A 23,865-nucleotide genomic window follows, 5' to 3' on the forward strand; every position below is an offset into this window, starting at 1 on the left:
GCCAGAGCCTGGAATAGGCTTCCCAGAGAGGTGGTGCTCTCACCTTCACTGGAAATCTTCAAGAGGAGATTACTGACCCCAGGAACTTTTCCTGCCCTGGGCAGGGTGTCAGACTCAATGATCTGTCTAGGTCCCTTCAACTCATTGATTCTATGAACCCCAACAACTGTGCCTTCTTTCCATTCAGCTTTGTCAGGCTTTAGTTTCCAACCAGTTTTTTTGCAGGCTTTTCCATAATGAAACTAATTTTGAAAAGTAATTGAATCAGAATGAGACAATTTATTTTTCAAAAATCTATTTTCACTCTTAGCAAATCATATCCTCATCTTTTAGCAATTTAATGACACATCAGCTTTTTAAATTGTTTTGCCAAAACTTGACATCATTGGAAATTGTTCTACAGTTCTTTAGGTCATCTTACTTGTGTCCTTTGAATACGGTGCATTAGCACTCTTCCAGTTTTCTGGGACTTCCCTAGTAGTATTATTCCCTGGTATTATTTAATTATTATTAAAAACTTGATATCAGCAGGCCAGTAAATCTTCAACTGGATAAATTATCCAAATCCACCAATTCAGAAATGTTTCTTTAGTTAGCGTGTCTTAAAGAAGATGTTAAATGAATCTAGAGACCTCTAAAAAACATTTTTTCTCCTTTCCAAACATTATATGAAGATGCTTAAGGAATAATTCTTCTTCTCTAGTTTATGTTCCATGCTAACCCTACACAAGCTTAACTCTACCTCTGCTGTGCCTCAGTGCTGCACACACTGCAGAAAGATAAGTAAATTTACTTAATTGGACTATAGCTTTGCAATATCAATAGCTAGGGACAGGCTGACAGACAAACAAAATATACTATGCTTGTACCAATGCAATAAAAATATTTTAAGTACATGAACACAGAGGTTTTCTTCACATTAATTCTTCAATTATTTTTCCCCTTTTAGAACTAAAATATTTAAAATCAGATTGGTCTTATAAATATTAAAACTATAATTTTATGGAGAAGCCCTACATAAGCCACAAGGCTTGTGTGGGGGAGGTGCTTCAGCCACTGCTTGCACCCCACGAGGGCATGGAGAGGCAGGCTGGAACCGGGCGCTTCTTGGCAGGGGCTGGGCTTGGGGTAGGCAGTGGTGGCACTGGAGGTGGGCACATGGGGAGGGCAGCTGCAGTCACCCAAAATGTCACCGTATCCCCACCATAGCTCCTCCTCCCAGCACTGCTGCCACCTGCCACAAGCCCAGCCCCCAGTGAGAAGAGCCTGGTGCAGCCCCAGCTCCGGTCCACAGCTGTAGCCCACCCCCCTGCTGATCCAGGGGCACAGCACACCCCCCATGTCTTCCCAGGGTGCAAGCAGAGGTGTAAGCCGCTCCCCCGCACCCCTTGGACAAGCTGCAGGTCTGTCCTGTGCTCTCCCCCCACCAAATCCCTTCCCTCCCCGCTCCCCTTTCACCACAATGGCCTTTCCAGCTGCACGCAGCTCTCCATGCTGCTGGGCAGTGCTCCTCACTGCCTACGTGCTGCACTGTGGCCGCATGCACATACAGGCATTTATCGGCTGCATTGAGCCGATTTCTGATACAGTCAGTTTTCTTTATATTGGTGCCAATCCGATATCAGACAGATGTATTGGTGCACCTCTAGGTGCAAAGCTCATTTTGGAATCAAGGAAGGTGTTAGCAATCTTTTGAAAACTAACACAGAAAGAAAGCATTAACCAGTTTAAATAAAGGGATTTGCTGACTGAGGATGAACTATTGAAGGTCACAGTTCCCTGAATCCACTCTTCTCCATGAAATCCAGAAGTTACAGTGAAGAGTAAAATATGAGGTGACTGTTCATTTTTTGTCCAAATTAGTAGGTTTTATTTATTTATTTTTAAGTGTTTTCTACAACTTGGTTCAATACCATCGACATCACCCAAGGTAGAAATATCATCACAGACAAGACTCCAAGATCTTAGAGTGCCTGCTAATTTATATAAACTCATAACAATGATACATGAATTAAAATTCAGAATTTTTATAATTTCCTAGTCAGGACTTGCACATTATCCCAAACCCCATTAATCACTTCACTCCACTGATGAGTAAAAACATTACTGTACTAGCTTTAAAAGGACCCACATTTTCTAGAGTTTCTTGGAGATATAAGTATCTGTAGATTTAATATAACTCTCAAGTACTTTAGTTTAATGTATTTAGCCTCACAAAAGCTGTCGGTAAAGCAGGAGATTCTTAATGTTTCCATTTTACTGATGGAGCATTGAGACAAGAGATTGATTTTCCCCCCCAAAAGTCACATAAGAAGTCTGGAAAACAAATCAACTACACCAAGATCTCCCAAGTCCATGGCTATTGGCCTAGCAATTCTACTGCTCTTCTTCATAAACAGACATTTCATATTTTAATGAAATAGTACATTATTTATTTTTAACTTAAGAAATGGATTAAGATAATTAAAAGGAAAATTTCTAATTCTTTACACCAAAAGCAATAAACAACCACAACGTACAAGGAACACATGCATGCTGCTACACTTGTAAACTTAGGTGCACATTTTTTTTTTAGTGATTATTAATCTCTTGCTTAAATTTTAACAATATAAATTTTTATTACAACTCTTTGAATTAGGATTGAATTAGGTTCTGATTAAGCGAAGGCTTATAAAGATTTCTTCGGCCAGAAAAGTTTATTAGTACTTTTCTAGCCACAAGGTGGGGCTGGGGGGACAAAGATGGGCACACACTACTAGAAAAACTGACTGTGGGCCCTTGTTTCTAGTGCGGCTTTATTCCTGCTCATTAAGGCATGGCTGCAGCTTGTGATATACACAAGAACTTAATATAAGGGTCCTGTACTTAAGCAAAAACATATAAATAATAGAAATGACAAAAACTGCAGGCTTGTTATTGGTTCTAAGCACAACCGAGTTGAAACTAGTTCTCCTCTTTCAGTAGTTTCTGTACAAATATTTGTAATTAAATGTTAGAAATGCTGACTGATGAATGCATGTTGAATGTGCAAACAGACCTGAAACTCATCTTAATAAAGTCTTCAAAATAAGCAATTATAAGAATTTAAAATGTAGCTAGATGGACTTCAGGACACTGTGGAACATGTATTAAAATTAAAGAAACATTGTACCTTACTCCTTAGGACTGTATTTTTTCTTTCTGTACAAGTAGTAGAAAATGGGGGTGAACTCTGAGAATGTGAATCACCATCAAGCTTTAAGCTGCAGTCAAGTTCCTTTGAAAAGACAAACAATTATCTTGCATCACTCAAAATGGACTTTCCCATAATGATCACATATGTGCATGTATGATTATACAACATAGTCTAAACTATATGTAGTGGGCTTGAGCAATTAAAAATTACCCAACAGGCACAGAGGGCTGTCAGTCCTTCATACAGATCTCAACCATGGTCAGTGTTGTGCCATTAGAAGCCAGAAAACCAAATCCTGTTAATTTCAAGGCTGCTCTCAGTGGTAGTGGGGCGTGTGGCTGAAATACAGCAGGTGGGCCGTATCCAGCCAGCCAATTGATCCTATCCAACCCGCCAGGAGCCAGAGGAGGGAGCACTGTGCTCCACGCTGCTCTGCTGTTGCTGTAGTCAGGCAGTATGCTCCTTGGAGGCAGGCAGGACAGCTAATTGGCATGCTGCATTGTGTCCTGTCCCCTGCAGGCCTGGCAGCCACAGTGCCAGGACTGCACAGTGCCAACAGGAAGGCAGGGAGTGGGCAGAGGAGTCTGTGCGCTGTGTGGCCCTTTCCAGCCTCAGCTGCAGAGCAGAGCAGCATGGGGTGCACTCCTCCCTCCTCAGGCTCCCCAACCCCGTTCCACCTCCTGTCCCCTCAACAGCTCACCAAAACTCCTTAAGTGGGCCTTCAGCCGAGCTAATTGCCCATTTTGCGTTAGGAGCATTCAGACAAAAAATAGCCAGCCTTAATGAAGAGAAAAAAAAGAGAGTCTACACTTAACAAAGCCTTTGAATAATAATATAACAGACCTTATTGAGATGTGAACAGCTGAGCCCAGGCTGTTTCCACACAAAGTACAGAGCATGCTTGCTTTGGCTTAAAGCAATGTCATTAATATTGAAAGCAATAGAACTTGGCAAATGCCATTTGCCGGATTTAAACGGATGCTTGTGCTACCTAAATTGCTCATACTATATAGCCTGCAACATTTTTCACCATTTCAAAGAACTTTTGTGAGAATCTCTTCTTGTTTTTATCAAGTAAGGCTGTGTAAATGTATGTACATAGGATGCCACTTCTCCTGTGACACATGAAAGCAAAATGCAGAACTGTAAAATGGATCTGTATACTTGATTTGAATCCCTGAATGAGCAGTAGTGGAGAACTGAAAGCATAAAACTCAAGCACTGACCCACAAACAGCCTTATGTAAAACTAAATATACCAACTCAGGCTTTACAGATGTTGTAGCCTTGGAGTATGAATTTAAAGAGGAAAGACAGTTAGATACTAACCTGCTGTAATTCAGCTGAACTCCACACAAAGCACTAAGAGTTCTGAAAACTTAATTTAATTCAGAAAAATTTAAGCCCACATAGACAGTGTAGCTGAATTAAAACAAAGGCTAGTTTTCTTACTTCTGCATCTGAATCTTTGTTAAACACCTGTGAAATTTTTGAAGAGTCCAAACTGCTTCCAGACAGCTCATAAGACTCCTGAGACTGAGAAGAACATTCCATTTCTGGTACAGGGCAGGATTCTTCATCCGATTCATCATGTGCTACATCGCTTACTGTATGTAATCTAGCCATCCCATTCTCCTGGGAGACCATTTGGTTTTCTCTCTCTCTGTGAAATTGCTGTAACTGCAACAAGCCACTAGATGGGCTGGGAGTCCCAGGATTCTTTCCAAAGTTTCCAGACCAACGGAAACAACTTCTTTGCGTTTCTCCAGGGGATGGTAAAACAGTTCTTGTAAATTTTCCAGTCTCCAAAGACTGAGGAGCATGATCTTCTATATGTTTGAGTTCCTGTGCTGGACAGTCTAACTCTACTTTGTGAGATGGCTGGTGGACTTCCTCCTTTTCTGTACAATCAAACACATCCACAGGACTGCAGAAGAACCTAATGTACACAGAAAGAAAGATGAACGGGAAGTTTAAAGAAAAAAAAAAAAATCACTTATTTGCAAGCGAAAATTCCACCTACACAGTCAGCTAGTTATATGTGCCCAGCAATTTGGATTTGAAATACTATTGCAGTTGTATGACTCATCTTTCATTCACCCCGTTTGTTCAGTATATGTAAGAACTGCGTTATTTTACCTTTCAGGGCAGTAGGAAGGGTCAACAAGGGTTAGTGCTGTTTTTAAGTGAGGGGCCATGGACAAGTGTTCATTTCTAGTGCTGCTAATTTGTGGGAATTTTGCAGCATTAGCAACCCTATCAGGAGCAGGAGCGTACAGGCCTTCCAGCCTTCAGCTGTCCCCTCTTCCCTGCTCCCCACATGTTGTGGGGTGACCTCAAATGCAGACTGCAGTTACCTCAGACTGGTAAAGACTGAGTAACGACTACTGCTCTATCCAGCTTGTTTTGAAGAATGCACAGGGAAGCTTTCTCTGGTGTTGCACTTCTCCCACTCCCCTGCTGCTGCCCTCATCTCCCCTTCCATTTTCCTTAGATCAGGTTTACCCTGGTCTGCAGAAAACAGGGGAGCATTTTTCCTTCTTGCTCCACTTCTCCTGGGAGGAGTGGAGCAGCAGAAGTGTAAAATTGTCCTTGCCCACACGCAAGTTTTTCACATAGGAATTATCTTCCTTGTTGAAAGAAGAAAATCTGTCTCATAGATCTGGTATGTTTTTTGTGGAAGAAGCTACATAAATGCCTGTATGCTCCCAGTTTCTAGCAGGTAAAAAGGCATTCCTCCTGTTAGAAATGCATTGCTTGTCCATACCCAGCAAAGCTAGGCTATAGTCATGCCCTTTTCAGAAAAAATGAACTTACATTCCTGGAAGAGACTGTATTTATTGCAGCTTAATTTGAAAAGCAGGCTACTCTCTAATTCTTGGCTAGCTCCTCCTTTTCTAATGCTGTATAGGTTGAGAACATCAGCTAGCTTTCTGCTTTTGTGATTAAAGGCACCTGCCTCAGGATTTAGGAAATCCAGTTCCCAGCTCTGCCACAAATTTTATTGACATTGGGTAAATCACTAAGGGCCAGGTTCAGTTTGGTCACATAGACACCTCTTAAGAGGTAGCCCGAAGAAGACTATGACACTGGGTTAGGTACTTAGCTCCTACAGAGTCAATGAAGAGGGTCAGGTGCCTTGAAAAAGACTGTTTCTGATAAGACACTTGAGCTCCCTAGGAAATGGGGAGCAAGAGGAAATTCTATAAGCCCAGGTGCAGAAAGCTAGCTGAAGCAAAATGTTAAATACACAACAACTGATCTGAAATTCACTTCTCCAAGGCACAGAAACCTGTCTCGATGCTGCAATTTAGGTCCCCCTGTTCACCAAGGACTTCAGGTCCCCCTGTTCAAAGTGCCTTGTCTCTCTCTGGAGGGTTGTCACTTAACTGGAGACAAACAGTGATTCTCACCTTTAGCATAAAAGCTTAGTTTGAAAGAGGGAGAGACAAGTCTCATCTTCCACCTCCCAGGACAGTGCCCTACCATTGGCTAGGGAACAATCTGGACTGGGGCACCCTCCACTCCTGTTGAAGAAGCAGGACCACTAGCAGAAAAAAAATTCAAGAGTCATCATGGGGACAAAGAAAGGAAGCCTGACAAAAGCCAAGTGACAAGAGCTCTGTTGGAAGGGGAGAGATCCACACTATATTCACTATTCCCGAGACTGCTAATATACTTTACAAGTCATTGGTTAAAAAACACCAAAACAACCCCCCCCCCAATAACAAAAAGCAAATAATCCTGACAGTGGGAACCAAAACCCAGTTTTCCCTTCTCCCACCTGAATGGTTTAGATTCTAGGCCAGTGGTTCTTAACTAAGTTGCTGCAGCACCTGGGGTGCTGCAAGATCCCTCTAGGAATGCTGCACTGCAGCCACTGCTGCTACCAGGTAGAAGTGTTCTGGGCACATGATGCACAGCTAGACCAAGAAGGGCTGTGGCATGCACATGATTTCCTGCTTCATTAGGGTTGCTCTGATAAGATTAAAAGTAGGCAGGGGAGCCAGCTTGTACCACATCCCTTCTTGGTCCAGTCCTTTCAACGCTCTTCCCAGAAACAGATGTACAGGGCAGTCTGTACACCTGTTTCCTGGAGATGCTGTGGAGGGTCTGATGTGCACAAGGCATGCAGGGCACTTTTACATAGGGGCAACAGCAGCACCTGAGTTGAGAAGCACTGAGGTAAGCTGAGGCAACACAGCAACTGGGGTGCTGCCCAATTCAAAAGAGTTGGGGAGAGGTGTTGTGACCCAAACGGTTGAGAATCAATGTTCTTCATTCCCTCATTTGCCATGTTTCTCTAGTGTGACAACTCTTGATTTATTGGCTGCCCAGGGGCCCTGCTTCTTCCACAAGAGGGGAGGAGGTTTTGCTATTGTGCAATTGAGTACTTGTGAGAGGTAAGATAATGTGTTGCAACTCATTCACACTATCATTAGCGGTACACCGATATATACATTGCCTATTGGATCAGCACTGATAACAGGAGAACTAACATTATCGAAACTGGCTTTTTCTGACCGATAATGTCATGTATAAATACCGCATGCATGCACACAACTGCAGCATGCATGTGGCTAGGAATGTTGCCCAGCAGCTTGGAGAGCAGCCTCCTGCCGATAAATTGCAAGGGGGAGGGGGAGGAAGGGACATGAAAGAGGCAGATTAAGGCCCCCAGTGAGGGAGAGAGCGGGGCGGCGCTCCCCAGCCAGTGGGACCCCAGTGTCCTGCCCCCAGCCAGTGGGACCCCAGTGTCCTGCCCCCAGCCCTATTCACTGCCCTGGGGTGGCAGTGCCTGCCCCTGCCCCACTCCCTCCACCACTGTGGGGCCTCGATCTGCCCCCGCCCTCCCCCCACCAAACTTATTGGCAGGAAGCTGCTCTCCAAGCAGCTGAGCTGTATTCCTGTAAATCAGCTATTGGATTGTTATTGGTCAACATGGCTGGTTAATAAATCAGCTATCGGTATTAGCCAAGAAAATCTTTATCAATTCACCCTGAATGATTATAAATACCATCCTTTGAACTGAACTGACTGTATTTGGAGATGCCACAGGCATAAGACTTCTCTAGGAATCTTGGCTGATTTCAAGAAATACCCCATGTCCATTCTGGACTGCAAAAAAGATTAGGCAGGGATCAAGTACATAGATACTCTACCTATTTTTCAGTAAGATGAAACCCATGCACTAGTACGTGGGGGAGCATTACAGTCCAAAATGAAAGGCCTGAATGAATGCTATGGCCACTAGTAAGCAATTCATTCTGGATAACTCTGTAACATACGGCACAGATATATGAGCAAAGTACAACCAGTTAAGATCCTGCTGAGTTCTTACCATGCCAACTACTCAACAGGAACTCTGCACCTGCTCTTACCAGCAGGAAGTGAAAGCTAAGCAAGGGAATCTTAGCCCTGAAAAAACAGCCAAATGAATCAAAGAAAGAGGGCCAAAGTGTTGTGGTTTGGCCTTCACGTATGCAAGATAAAAGTCAAATAAATGGAGTTACAATGTAGCAGGTAGTGGGTGTATCTACATGTTCATTAATGCACTGTAATTATGGTGCACTGTTTAGTCTTTGCTTGCCGCACTAATATGCGGCACAATAAGTCTATTACACATGACACTAAATGCGCAGATGTGCGGTTAATGCTTGCTAACTTAAGTTACTATATTATTGTCCACTGTTAATTTATCTGTACCCTTCAGCATCTATATTCCAGTAAATCCCATTTAGACAGCTATGGCATCAATCTAGATATTTTCCTAGGGCTCACATCCTGCAAACATGTGAACAATTGTCACATAATCCATGCAAGATCCTTTCAAGGGTGCTATGGGATACTGTTCCCAGCCTTGGCCATTTTCAAAGGGACCTAGGCTAAGCTCCAGAAGTGCTCCTAAGCAGCCTGTTTCTGAGTAACCACAGTGTGAACCTTTGCCGATGTGACAACTAACTTGGACAGCAAGCAAAGGAAACCAAATACAATTAAACAAAGCACAAGGCCTAAAAAGCAGAGAAGGGAAAACTATACATTAAATAATCTATATACACTATATCATAGCTTTTATCTTAAAGTAGTAGCAGTGACCGATGTAACCAAAATGTATTACATATTATATGGCTATAATAGGTATATTTTTGTTAAAATGTTTATATAGTTTGTAAAATTAAAAAAAGCCTGTCAGAAGACTACAAAATCAGATAAAGAAGAAACAGAAACAGCATTCCACAATGGGGAAGGAAAGGATATAAGAAACCTCCCTCTTTCCCAAGGATATAAACCCCAACTAATTGACACCTTCCCAGTCCACAAGAGATCTTGTTCAGTCCCAAAAGTTTCAGTGAGACAAAGAAATTTAAATAAAACCAAACCAAAAGGTCATTTATTAAAATATTAAAACCAACCATCTATAAATATTGGGTATAGGCTGGAGGGAAATTTGGAAAATTCAGCAAATTCAAGACCTTCTGCCTATGTGTATGCCACCGTCTTCCCACCTCTTGAGTCTCCCCAGCTGATATAGGCGAGAATCTGTGTTGTGCTTTTGCAGGTAGACAGATAAAAGTTTTCATGTTTTAAGGTGCAATAAAAGGTTGGGCTGTAGAGCTGTTTCTGCCTTACCAGTAGCCTACCCAGGTTACTGTAATCTAGGTAACTGTACCACACAACGTTAGCACTGTTAGGTGTGGAAACAAATTAATAAGATAAACATACAGGCCACATCCAGATGAGCACAGCCATGAGATATGTGGTGCTGCAGACGCATCTACAACACCACATACCACACATTCAGGTGGTCTCTGCACTGCAAAGTAGCAGCATGCGGTGAGGGGGCGGGGAGAAGGAATTCCAGGGTCAAAAAAGAGCAGGGTGGCACATGCAGAGACAGCACGCACCACCCAAAACTGGAGCCTGGCCGGCTGCAGCTACACTCCAGAGGTAGGATCACCTCTACCACAGCTTGGAAGGCCCCCAAGGACTCCAGGTAAGGCTACTGGGGCTAGCCCAGTGTTGGCCTCAGCCTCCCCTACCCCACTTGGGGTAACCTGGTGTTCCCCAGGGACAAGAAGCAGTGGCGCAAGATGGGCCGCTGCTTCTTGTCCCTGGGGAAACAAATGTCTATGCTTGTGTGGACATGGCCACAAACGTCAAACAGGAATTCATAGCATTAAACACATTCTGACCTGCTTTGGTCTTTGAGTTTTTGGCAAAAGAAAATTGCTTTATTATATTTATGTAGTCAAAAAAAGAGAAAAACTATGAGATGGCATTTTCCCAAGGATGCATTGAGTCTAAAAAGGTTAAGAATCACTGATTTAAATGAGATGAACTGTTAACATCAATAGGACTACTTGAATGCATGCATTAAATGCATTCAGGATTAGGCCCTAGATTAGGGGTGGGCAAATATTTTGGCAGGAGAGCCACTCAATGAGTTTTGGTGAGCTCTGAAGATACAATTTCAACAAATCATAGATGGAAAAAAAAAAAAAAATCTTACGCTAAAAATGAGACATCTGCTACAACATACTTTAACTTTATTTCAAAAAATGTTTTTTGTCCTGATTTATGGGTTTTTTGAGTAATGTATATAGAGGTTGATTGCATGATGGCTTTTGTATGTGGTACGGGGGTGGGGAATAAAAAGGGGGCATAAGTGCAGCAGAGCTCAACCAGGTAATGCAGGTGTGGGAGTGATCTGTCTCTCCCTGATTCAGTCCACGGCTGCCCTCTCAGTGCTTTCCATAAATCTGAGCCCAAGTCACACACCTGCCTGTACCCACCCCAGCCCTGGCCCTAGCCACAACACAGGTTCCTGGTGGGGCTGCATTCCACCCACTCAGCTGCCTGCAGGTAGCTGCTCATTGCACTGGGTGGGCAGAGTGGGTGGAAACTGGACGGGAGCTGGAGCCCCTGGACTGGGGCAGGAGCTGCCAAGCTGCAGCTTCTCTCCCACCCACTGTCACTTCCCTACTTTAGTTCCTGCCCGGAGCAGCGCAACAGGGACAGGAGGTGCAGGAACCACTGAAGGCAGGGGGAAGCCAAGCAGTACTTGGGAAAGCTGCAGCAGTGGCAGATGCAGCCCTGCCAGGAAGCTGTGCGTGCTGGCCAGGGCTGGGACCATCCAGCAGCTGTGGGTGAACGCACAGCATTGGCTGTCCCAGGGTGAAGTGTGTGGGGCTCCTCTCATGGGCCAGATTCAATCAGTTAGTAGCTTGGATCCAGCCCATGAGCTGTATTTTGCCCACACCTGTCCTACATCTTTTGACCCTCCATTTTCTATTTCAAAATAAAAATTAGTACTTATAATACCTCTGCTAGATATTAGGGTAACTTCATCATTAATCATGAAGAATTCAGAAGTTATGGTTATTGGAACAAACTCATCTTAAATGATATATAAATCGGGCAGGGACTGGCAACTTGAAGCCTGCAGGCTGTTTTAGGGTATTGGTGGCAAAGCTCAGCCTGGTGCATCATCCTTTCTCCACTCTGTGCAAGTCTCGCCCCTTTCCCCAGTGTCAGAGAAGCATCCCCCTGCCACTGAACTTCTATACAGCTACAATGTGGCACAAGCAAAGCAACCCCATTGCCAAACCTCTGGACAAGCAGTCAGAGTAGCGCAGGCAAAACCCCCCCCAGCCACTAGGCTGATCCACAGGCCAGAGCTAATAGCCTGTGAGCTAGAAAGCACATGGAGCCATAGGTTGCCAACTTGTCCTATAGCCTCTCAGAGGTAAGTGGATAAAAAGGTAAGAGAGAAGAGACCATAAAATAATACTGCATTAATAAATCTAGGTATTACATACTTCCTTGTACAAATTCCAGTATTTAAGAACACAGCCTAGTATAATGTACAAAAGACTAGACTACAAGTTAGAGACTTGCATTCTATTCCTAGTTCCTAGGGTCATGCAGCAGATGGAAGTGGAACAATTTCACCTCTGTTGAAACTACTTCTCCCGCTTATCTTGCTACACCCACCTTTTAACTTTCCATTTGCATCAGCCATGTCTCACTCAATTTGTACAGTGCTCAGCACAGAGTTTTCAGCGGGCGCATCTGCATATTCGTTAATGTGCTATAATTACGATGTATTAAGTTTAGTACCAATAATTACAGCTAACTTAACGTACTGTAATCAGTGCTACTGCGCAGCAGTGCTGCCACATGTTTACTGTGCATTAGTGTCATGAAAAAAGCCATTTCACTGTGCATTAGCATGTTTTTTGCCAGCCACACTAACGCACAGTAGAATTAGTTTGCGGTGCCTTTGGCTTCTCATGTAGATGCACCCAGTTTCAGCTGAAGATCAAAAGCGAGAAAACTGAAAGGCTAAATTCTGAATATTTCATAAGAATTGAACTTGAACATTCTTATATTACTTATCAAAAGTAGTGCTGTGAACTTGCCTGCTTCTTGTCCCTGGAACAACAATAGCATTACTGTCTTTGTTTTTCCTCTGCAGAAAGGAAGCAAATTTATTTCTAACTTTAGGCAGGGAGTTCAAGCTTTCTTTACTAAAAGAGTCCCCCGAAGCATCAATCACTGACACTGCAGAGACCTTCTTCTGCGGTTCACTGTCCTCACTGTTTTCTTTCTTGAGTCTTTTTGAAGATGAATACTGATTCAACAGATCTCCATCTGACAGCTCCTCTAAAGAAAAACACAGTTTTAATTCAATTTCACATCGCTGTAGAAGTACCCACAGAATGGAGTTTAACTAAATTGAACATCAAGCCACTTAACACCATTTTAGATTTGTTAGAAGGTTAAGAGAAGGCTAATAGAGACAGTCAAGTATGAATTTTTAACCCAATGTTAATCAGCAAATTTAAACTTTACTTGTATATGCTCTTTTACAAGCAGTGAACTACAAGTAAACCATTAGATAATATAGCAGCCACTAAATATTATTAGTAGTGATTCCTAAAAAGCAGACTAATGCATATAATATTTTACAGAATAGTGGTACAACCCAAGAGAAGCAAGGGGAAAACAATTTTATGATGAGGATAACAAAACTAAGAAAAGTCTGCAAAACAAGATGAACGTGAGAAAATTAAAGCTGAACAAACAAGTTTACGTCAGAACCTGAAAATGAGAGCAAGGACCTTGAATTTGAAAAAGTAAGTAGGTTAGCAAAAATAAAAAAAATACCGATAGATAAAAATCTATCATGTCTAATTAAAACTTGCATATAAAAAAAAAATATGCCTGACAGAGACAGCACTGTCAACCTTATGCCTTTACCTCAAACAAATAGATTCCCCTTTTCCCTCTTGATGTTTTCTGTAAAGAAACATACCAATTCTTGGTCTTTTGGCCAGTAGCAAACTGCTTGGAAGTTTAAGTCCTTTGAGAGTAACTATCCTCTCAATGCCTTTGGTAGTTGTTTTCTCTGGCAAAGGCATGGTAAGCATCTTAGTGTCCATATTATGACTAGGTTTATAGTCCCTGCTCCAAATACTGTTTAAACAGCCAGCAGCTCTCTCATTCCAGCCACGACTTCTTGGTTGTGAAGGCTATAAAAAGTTAAGAATAGAAAGCAAAGTGTGTAGGTAAGTAGGTCAGTCAGTTTAGGTTTCCCTACTTCAGTGTATAATCAAGATGTTCTGACATGTATACAAGTTAGTGGGAGACAGGGCTTCTCTTCAATGCTGCATTCTATGATCCCACATTTTCACACACTTTCCATACAAATTGTATATTTTGTGCTACCAAATCCACTTCCTTTCACTAAAGCATAAGTGATTTTGTTTCTATAGCATTCTGATATAGAGTCTGTAGAGTAAAATCTGTGCTTTGATTTCTATGACAAACTTGAGAGAAGTACTTTCCTCCTAGACTTAAATGACATAAATATGAATCTCAACCATTTTAAAAAGGTTATTTTTATATTGGTTAATTCTGTATTTATTAACCTTTACCGTTAAATGTATTTCTCTTTGTCTCAAACCAACATGGCTACAAAATAGATCCACACAAAATTCCCCCTTTAAAGATAGCTCATTGAAATAAAACAAAAACACTAGCACAGAAGCAATGGCAATTTTTTTTTCCAGTCAAATAATGGATTTTCCTGAAGACAGAAAAGAATTGCCTAAAACACAATTTGAGGAAACCCCCTTAAAATGCTTAACTTCCATTAATGTTTCTACACAAATGCAAATGTTTTCATAACCTAGAGCAGTGGTCTCCAAACTTTTTTGATCTCACACCCCTATCGGTAAAAAAATTTTGAGCACGGACCCCCAATATATGTATATTTATATAAAACATAAATATAAATAGAAGTTCTAATATTTTCTTCCTGCACCCCAATGGATCGCCTTGTGCACCCCCTGGGGTGTGTGCACCCCACTTTGGAGACCACTGACCTAGAACAGAAGACACATTATCTGGTGTTCTATTTTACTGGACAGTGGAAAAAATGTTTACATTCATATTCATGTGCATACCTTTAAGTTTTTCATAACTATTGGATTTAAAAAAAATATGGACAAAAATATTTAAATAGATTATGTATCACCTATATTTTAGGCTCTAGAAGTAATTGTCAAAGTCCTTAACTTGCAATCAGAAAGGGAAGCAAGGAGGAGGGAAGTTTACCTTCTCTGGCCACTAGAACTTGCCTGATATTTTTATACACTTGTATACAATGCAAAACACATAGTACCATAGAAAAACTTTCACCCCTTGAAACAGGTCTATATTAACATTCAGACACTTCATCCTATACAAAGTCAGATAGGCATCACAAACTTACTGTAAACTTTAAGAACAAATGTTACCTGTGAACTGTCAGGGTTGTAGTCATCAATTTGCTTCATTGTATTGACATCTACATTACCCAGTGCAATTTGAAAAGCAATATTCTCACCAAAATGTCTAAATCAACCACATAAGGAAGAATACAATGACATAAGGAGAACTACTTGAATATTTTACTATTTAGACAAAAAGCAGGCACTAGTAGGTCAAGTTAAAATTGCAGCTATCCACTTTGTACATTAAAATGCTGTTAAACCTGGCTAGGCTGAACCAATTTGTAACTACACAGACATGCCCTCCAGGCTGAAGAAATGTAGGCACATGACTGCAGTGGCTCAGGCTAGAAGCCAGGGGGCACTAGAGCAGCCCTCCTTTCCCTTTCAGAATGCTGAGCTGAGGGGGGCATGGCCAGGCGCCAGCAGGATTCTCCGATTAGGGAGGGAGGGAGGAAGGGGTTACTGCTGCTCCCCCCCACCCCGTCGCTGCTCCTGACCAGGGAGTCAGCAGGAAGTTGATAGCATTTAGCAGCTCATCAGAAAACAAAAGCTTCTCTCTCAGTAGTTCAAGCTCTTCTTAAACAACTTTGTCCAAAGAAGGAACAAAGGAACCAGTTACTTGTTGATTAGCTCCAAAAAGCCCTAAGTGTACATTGTTACATCTGCCTTTGTCTTGTCTGCCTTACACAGACTTTGCAGCATTAACCAGCATACCACATGCTAGCTACGGTCTGCACTGTGGGGACATAATCCCTGCTTGAGCAGGGAGTTGGGGAGGGGGGGAGGAAGGGGAGCGGGAAGAAGCCAGGCAGATGCTGCTGTACCTCTGGTCTTTGCCAGAGCTCCAGCCAGGGAGTAGTGTCAGGGCCAGCCCTGCTGGACTGGAGCAGAGAGCCCTGCCTAAGGTTGCAAAGCATCTAGGATGCTGGGGGAACTCTGGTTTAACTTAAGCCAGGAAGGGATCTTGGATTGTATAAACCAATTTGACCCAAATCAGTTAAGCCTGATAGTACATTAAATCCGGTTTCTCTCAAACTGGTTTTAGCCATTTTCAAACTGGTTTATGTGCACTGAAAGTCTGTTCTGTTACAGGTTTAAATCAGCTTCTGATCACTTAAACTGGTTTATGTACAATGTCTGTACCTAGCCCAAAAGCTCAAAGAGGAATGTTAGTGCTGAATGCATTGCACTACTCAGGCCTCATGCAGGAGCAACACTTGGCAGTCCACAAGTGTACACAGATGGCACATTAGAGGTCACAAGTGGACACATTCAACCATTACTAGGAAGGAACAGGTAGAAGGAAAGTTGCTTCCCAAGGAAAAAAGAAATAGTCAACAACTATTTATAGCATCTTTGAGAATGTACTAAGATCTTTGGGTGGGTATAATGCTTGAAAAAGGATGTTAGAAGGAAGATAACAGACTTCTCTTTTGCCAGACACTTATCAATCAGGACTCAAATTGTACAAAGAGAAGAGGAGGGGAAAAGCACAATGGAAAGAAGGGGAAGAAATCTCCTTCACCACATCATTTTCCCATGATTTTTCAGTACAGAAAGGATACTGCCCTGCATAAATTAATGTCTCCGGATCAATGTCATCACCATAGGCATTCAAAGGAACAAGTTTCCTTTTGATTGGGTCAAAAACCAATTGATAAAGGAACGTATTATTAGCTCGAATAAATCCCTCTATGTACTCTTCTGACACAATTATGTTCATCTTAAGGTACTGCCCCATTTTCTTAATAACCTGTCAAGAAAAATAAGATGTTGCTTATTTCTCGTTTCTAACCATATGAAAGTGGTTAGAAGAGAAAATACATATATGAGTAAATATATATTAAATTACTGGACAAAGCCTGAAAGAGAGACAGCTAAGGCACATATTCCATCTATCTTTAAAAGCATGGAAAAACTGAATTAGGAATAACCTGTACATTCTGTTTCACCTTCAAATCTGATGCTATTATCAATTAAACATTTCAACCCTCCATAAGGCTGTAGTCTTCAACAGATGCACAAGTAATAGGTACCCCGTCATCATAAAGACTTTACATTGAAATGCAAGATTGATGAAGTTAGGTATAACTAAATTTATTCTTTACTTCACCTTCCCTTCTCCCTCAACCACCCTCAAAACAGAAACATGATATTACCAGACAGCACTTAAACTTCAAGCTATTTCTCAAAGGAGAGAGTATCAACTCACTAAATATTTAACTATTTTTCCAACAGCATATTTAGATACACTGATGTCGATTCCTATTAAATGAATAATTAATGCAAATACATGGAGAAATTCAAAAGAATCCAAACTGTGAAACAGAAGAAAACTAAAAACTTAATTGATTTATTTTGACAGTATGTTTTCTATGTCCAGTCAAAAATACTCTTCAATGTAAAAATCACTTCATTAAGAATTGCCTTTCAGTTTAATATGCTGTTGAACCACCCAGTACTTTTTCCTTAGTCTGTAGTTAGATTTATATGGAGCAATGTGTGACCAAGCTTAAAAAGAAAAATTTGCAACTTTAAAATTAAATTTAGTAGTATACCTTTCTAATGCTGGTTTTGCTGAATGGTATGATTGAACAATGAGGAATTTAGGTTTCCTTTTTATTTTTAAGAAAGTTAAATGAACCAAGGCAAATTGTTTTGATACATACCTTATCAATACATTTTTGAAGTGGGGGGAAAAAAAGATGCAGTTACTCTCAAAAAAGTCAAAATTAAATATGTGCTTGACTTCAAGTGTGTTAATCCAATGGATATAACTAACTGGACCAAATGAAATGTTTTACTGCTTTATGGCCTAAATGCCTCCAAAACAAGATTGTAAATTTTGACATTTCTCATTTTCTATAATCTCCCCCCCCACCCCATTTGTGATCATACAAACAGTCCCAAACTGACTGGATTTCCTATGGTGTCAGGTTTGCTTAACTTGTAGGACTTGAATCAGGAACTGCCTTAACTTCAGTATTTTGCATAATGTCACACAGAGCCATGAAAATTATAGGAGAATAAGCTAAATGACTTTGGATGCAAAGGCAGGAAAAGAAAGAAAGCAAACAAGCCATTTTTTTCAAGCAGCTACTTTTCTTGAAGAACTGCTTTACACTTTAACAAAGATGATTCAACTGAAACTAAATTAAAAGTTCTAAGCTGGTTCTTTAGAAACCCAACACAAAGAATAAATAAATGATCATTTAAAATAAAATCTCTTGGAGTTTAAAAAAATGTTTCCAATTATGATATATTCTTGAAGGGTTAGAAAACGTCTTCATTTTTTTTCAAGTGCTAAGAGCTTAAACATAAGAGTGTTCTATCATACTAATATTTTACATGAAATACAAATTCTACAGCAGTAGTAGAATATTTTTGGCGATCTCAAAATCCAACTGTTTACATGCACACTGCACAAAATATTTACATATTTTAACAGCATCACACACATATAAAGGTTTTAAAAAGCCTAACTTCAAAAGTGAACAAATATTACCTTTATGATATCAGGATTGTTGGCTAATTTCAATAGCTTGCATGCTTTAGCTAACCCAATTCCATGAATTGATGGAAGGTAGTCACAGCCAGAGAGAATGCACATATAGCGGAATTTTTCTTCTGAAAACACATTCCCAAGCTGTTTGCATTTTCCTAATCTGGCCTGATCAATTTCTAGCCCATTTCCAAACCTGTCGATTTTCAGGAACACCTACAGGGAGGGATGGAGAGAGATTTACTTGTATTTTTACACACTTTAAATGATTTGTTTAGGTCTTATAAAAATACATTAATGCTTTGCCACTTTGTGGCATTTAATGGCCTAGTCCCAGAATTGTCTAAAATTTTAGAAGACATCAGGCATAGGTAAATTCCATAAAATTCAAACAGCAGAGGAACCATGTATTGGTGTACTTCAAAAAAAAGAAAGAAAAAATAAAGGCTGTTTTTTGTACAAAAAAGGAGGCCCATGGATAGTGTTTTGGGATGGTCTTTAGGAATGAGAGTTGTGGTCAAAACGTGCATGTTTCCTAATCCAGAAGAGTCTACATTTTTCAAAACAGCCGAGCACATTTATGGTAGAGTTTATACTCCTTTTCCTGTTTAGAAAGCACCTGCTACATTGTGAACAGAACTAAAAATAAGTATTTGTTTCTGGCGCAAGCTTGAATGCGACACTGGTATCATGTTTTGGATCACAATCTCTGGGATGGGAAAAATAACAATATTTACAAGTGTGTGCAGGGAATCAGTTTGTACAATGCCTTGAATATGTAGTGAGATAAGGGTTATATAATACAATACCTTTTTACATCCAAAAGCTAAAAGATCTGAGTCTTCTGTAATTATAGCTTGTACCAAGTTCGTTTTATTAAGATAGGCTAACTGGGCATCAGCTTCATATGGAGCAACAATACAATCAACACCTTGGGCTCGAGCTGCCTGTATAAAAACAAAAAAACCGCAAGAATTATGAAAGCATTCAACATATTTACCACCATTGTCTTGCAGTAGCATTGGATAGGTTATGCTGGGAATTGTGGATAAGATGTTCAAAAATGCTTTAGGACTGATCTCCATTCTTAAAGTGGAAAACTGTACTTTGTGTAAGCACATAGTAACAGCCACCCTTTTTCTAAAAATGTTGCTGATGGCAGTGTCCACAAAGGGTCTAGTATAGTCAGCTGGGCGCCACCCACATGAATGCATTTGAGCGATTTAAAACTTAAGAGTTAGAAAACTAAGAGATTTCATTCTATAAACACTTGCTTCTTTTATGCTGTTTGCCACCACTATCAGAACCGTGCATGCTTCCAGTTTAACAAATTACAGTTTGGACAGAGAAAGCAGCACTTAAATGAATTTAAAGTCTGAGTGATAAAACTCTGGGATTGAAAAGAAAAAAAAAAAAAAAAGTCTTGAGCCATTCTAAGTTACCTACAGTTTTTCTTTACATAGTCCTTAAGCAGCTGAAAATAATTTTGTACCGTATTTCCTATTCATGTTGTTTACTGGTAATAAAGTTAATATTTAAGGACACCAAAATAGTTAAATGTTTAATTAGAATTTAAAAGAAATGTTTTAACTGGCAAATGGCAGACATTTATACAATTCTACCATAAAAAAAGGTCAAGGTGAAAACATCTATCTGTTGTCATGAACAAGGTGTACTTAAGATATTTCATAGCACATTATGAAGTTTAAAGATAACAATATTTGTGCAAGTTAAATCACCAATCCACTGACAGGGAAAAGAAAAGCAAAAAGAGAAGGGAAAAAATACAGTGGAAACAAGCACTGGAGATGTCATTTGCAAATACAAAAGTCAGTATAAATGACTTACTTTAATAACTTCATGAGCCATGGCATGAGTAATATTAATGCTACGTCCAAAACATTCTTTTGCTTCTGATAGCTTCCCTTCACGAAGCAACTGCTTCCCTCTCAAAAGACTGGCTTGGCGCCTCCTGCAAAGGAATAAAAATTTCACTTTCCTCAAATATTGAACATTGCTGTGGGATCACACAATATTGTAATTTTACTCAGCGCTTAGCAAAGGATTAAAGGGACATGATTTACCCGTCACCTGCCCCTAAAAAGAGTTTACAGTTTGTGACAAAATGAAGAACAAAAAGATCCAGAAATCAGACAGTAAAAGATGAGTGGAATATCCCAAACTGAAACAAAATTATGCAACGTATGATGTAGCGAGCAGGAAAGTAGTTAGCGGTGTTATTCTGGGTCAGGCATAAGGCAGAGTAGAGATCCACCTTATAGACTAATTGAATCAGAGCTGCATAAGCTTTTGTGAGCAAAAGCTCACTTCATCAGATGTTATGGAAGGACACGCTACCATCACAATAATATTAAAATAAATCCTGGAAAACAAGCAAAGAACAGAGGTGTTAGTTGAAGTCAATAGTGGGGGCAAAAAACCCCCCAAAAGGAGTAGAGGTGGATTTCCAGGATGGTTTTAAAGGGCAGTGAAAATATTATACACAAGCTGTGTCTATACACATGCTCTGCGGAGGGGGTCTTTTAATTGCACCAGCTGTGAGCGCTCTAATTAAAGTACCTGCAGTGTGTATTCAGTGTTCTGCACTTCAAAATGACAGCAGGGCATTTGAACTAAAGCTTGTTCAATGAACTTCAGTTCAATCAGCTCTGCTGCCATTTTGAAGTTCTGGAACGCTAAATACACGTGATGCAGAGGTTGCTGAAGCATGTTAATTAACATGCTCCAGCAGGCTCAGTTAGAGTCTGCTCTCACATGTGCTAATTAGCACGCATCGGAGCAGACATCCAACATGTGTATAGGTGCCCAAGAACTGTAAGTTTGGGAGACTGAGAAGGATTCTTCGGGACTAAATCCAATATTAGAAACAAATTACTTCAAGGTGTAGGGGACCAAAAAATCCCTCGAGAATTGGTAATCCAGCAATACCTACTCAAATCTGAACTAAAACTTCAGGAGATTCTCCCACCAGATTCTAGAGCCACTAAATCAGAACACAAATCCCAACCTAGATTCACATTGAATACTATCATACTGTCCCACTTCTCTGAGGACAATGGTATCGGGAGAAAGAAAGGAAAAACACTGTTACATGACAGCTTTGAACCAAGGAGAAATCTGAAACTCTTTGTAATTTTATATCTTGAAGCAATAGTTTCAGTCATGTGTATTTTCCCTAGTCATAAGCAGCTTTTTGTAGTAGAGCAGTGTCATGAAAAAAAATCTCTAAAGAAAGGTTTATTGTTTTCAACATTTGAAACAGTTATTAGGGTGTACTGTAAAAATGCAGTAATTAAGGCAATCTTGGTAAGCAAAATAAGTTACCCTAGCTTAAAAAAAAAAGATGAAATGCACTGTTAAACAGTTAAGCTAATGTAGTTTGCTTACAAGTTGAACATATCATTACTTACTCTCTTCGAGCCTTTTCCACTTCCTTTTTAGAAGGCAGGGTGCAACCATCAAATACTAGAATTGGCTTGATCCCAAATGACAGCAACATATCAACAAGTTTCATGCAGAAAACTACATAACTGTAAGAAGAAATGCACTTTGTAAATTTTTCAAAGCAAGAGAAGAACTGATTATTAAAAGCAAACCTTAACACTATCACATTTCCAACTTCTAGGTAAGAAAAACAAAACAAGTCAATGACATGATTAAAGGTTTTCAGCGGGGGGGGGGGGAAGGGTGCGTGTGTGTGTGACAGTTAAAGCACACAACATCCACACAATTCTAATATCCAGTCACTTCTCATCTTTCAAATCCAATGGTGTTACCCACTCTGAAAGGTATTGTTAGACATACTGTTTACTCCAATAGATAATATACCTAATATACCTGGATTCTTCACAGTGTTGGGGGTTCCTAGCCCTTAAGATGACAAAGGTTTGTGAACTAGCTTGCGTATGCATGGCCACAGCAAACCACTGTGTGGGATCACCGTAGTGCTCCATCTGAGCAGGGAGGAGGCACGCTCAGCTGAGTAACTCATGCTTGATTTGGCAACCAGCTACAGATTACCTGGTGTACAAACATCCTGACCAAAAAAAAAATAAAAATCCAGATTCTACTGTACCCTGTCTCTTAAATGCAAGTAGATTAATTAGACAAATCCTAGCATACATGACAAACTTTACAAACTATAGTACAAAATATCATTTTGACTTGAGTGAGCCAAATATACATAGTATAAAGCGATGAAATGGAGTGGTGACAAGCATACTGATTTATCCTTTCCTGATGCTAATAAAAATAATCAATACTGTGGAGTTTGAGGGGCAGAGTGTGAAGCCTCTTCTGTGGCACTAACCAATCATCCAACCAGACAGGACTGTAGATAAATGATTGCTAAACATTGCATAACTAGAGCTTCATGAACCAGCATGAAACACTGCCTCTATAGCATACAGCGTATCTACCTGTACCCAGACAAAGAAGAGATTATAACCACAAGGGAATAACTTTGCCAATAGCAGTGCTGTAAACAACGCCTTATAGCAGAAGGTGGCAATTTACAGACCACAGGCTGAATCCACCCTATAGAGCCAGTTGATTTGGCCTAGGACATGGAGCTTCATCACCATTCAGCAGAAATCGGGTCTATCTGTGAGCACTCTCCCTATGCCACCATCAGGGAAAAGTGTTGGCTGCAGCTAGGTCCTAGCATCTGACCACCTCTGACCTAAGCCAAGTCACCCTGGCCAACAGCCTGAAAGGATTTCTGACCACTGCCTTACAGGGAAAGGAGATAAAACAGCAGTACAAATGGAGCAACCCACCACTGTGCCCCAGTTCCATCCTTAGAGAGAGCTACTTGTAGGAATTCTAGGCTTTTCATATTGTTTAGTCCTCTGATCTCCCTACTGCAGTATTTGTATAGAGATGCATACTTTGGTTTGGTTTATGGACAGAGGGGTCATTTTGCCATTAGAAAGACTCCTAGCAGGCACCTCATTTATCAGGCAAATATTGTGCAATAAATGGTAACATGTCAGACGTTCAAACAATTTATCACACAATAAAAATGGCAAACCAGCCAACCATTCCAAAGCACATTATAATAATTCCTGTGTAGATGCCGCCTTCCAGATTTTCCCCTAAATGTCTGAAATGCACATATTCTATTCTCAAATGTTAGTAAATCCTAAACGCCTTAAAAAGTGGCTAACAGAGCTGAATGAAACAGGTATGTTTTTTCAGATAACCCAACCCTTATGTCTCTCAAGCATCTCTTTTCTACACTCAATAGACTTAGCCTCTTCATCCTTCCTCATACGGAAGCCCCTCCACACCAGTCATCCTTGTTGCCCTCCTCTGTACCCTCTCTAGTTCTGTATGCTTTCTGAGGTGTGAGGACCAGACCTGGACATAGTATGCAAGGTGTGGACA

At 40.6% G+C, this 23,865-nt stretch overlaps 1 protein-coding gene across 1 annotated transcript in view; it reads right to left on the reverse strand.

Moving 5' to 3' along the window:
- Positions 1 to 23,865, reverse strand: part of EXO1 (exonuclease 1) — a 35,053-nt gene that overhangs the window by 8,294 nt on the left and 2,894 nt on the right. The window contains exons 2-11 of the mRNA XM_019549797.1: positions 21,888 to 22,007; positions 20,305 to 20,428; positions 19,266 to 19,403; positions 18,460 to 18,672; positions 16,520 to 16,707; positions 14,979 to 15,075; positions 13,493 to 13,709; positions 12,597 to 12,840; positions 4,627 to 5,113; positions 3,152 to 3,256 (exon numbers count right to left, since the gene is read on the reverse strand). Of these exons, the coding sequence (XP_019405342.1) occupies positions 3,152 to 3,256; positions 4,627 to 5,113; positions 12,597 to 12,840; positions 13,493 to 13,709; positions 14,979 to 15,075; positions 16,520 to 16,707; positions 18,460 to 18,672; positions 19,266 to 19,403; positions 20,305 to 20,428; positions 21,888 to 22,007 (1,933 nt within the window). The remainder of the gene's footprint in view (positions 1 to 3,151; positions 3,257 to 4,626; positions 5,114 to 12,596; positions 12,841 to 13,492; positions 13,710 to 14,978; positions 15,076 to 16,519; positions 16,708 to 18,459; positions 18,673 to 19,265; positions 19,404 to 20,304; positions 20,429 to 21,887; positions 22,008 to 23,865) is intronic.

The sequence above is a fragment of the Crocodylus porosus genome, unplaced genomic scaffold (assembly GCF_001723895.1).
Source record: "Crocodylus porosus isolate Cpor-Errol unplaced genomic scaffold, CroPor_comp1, whole genome shotgun sequence".
Taxonomy (NCBI): domain Eukaryota; kingdom Metazoa; phylum Chordata; order Crocodylia; family Crocodylidae; genus Crocodylus; species Crocodylus porosus.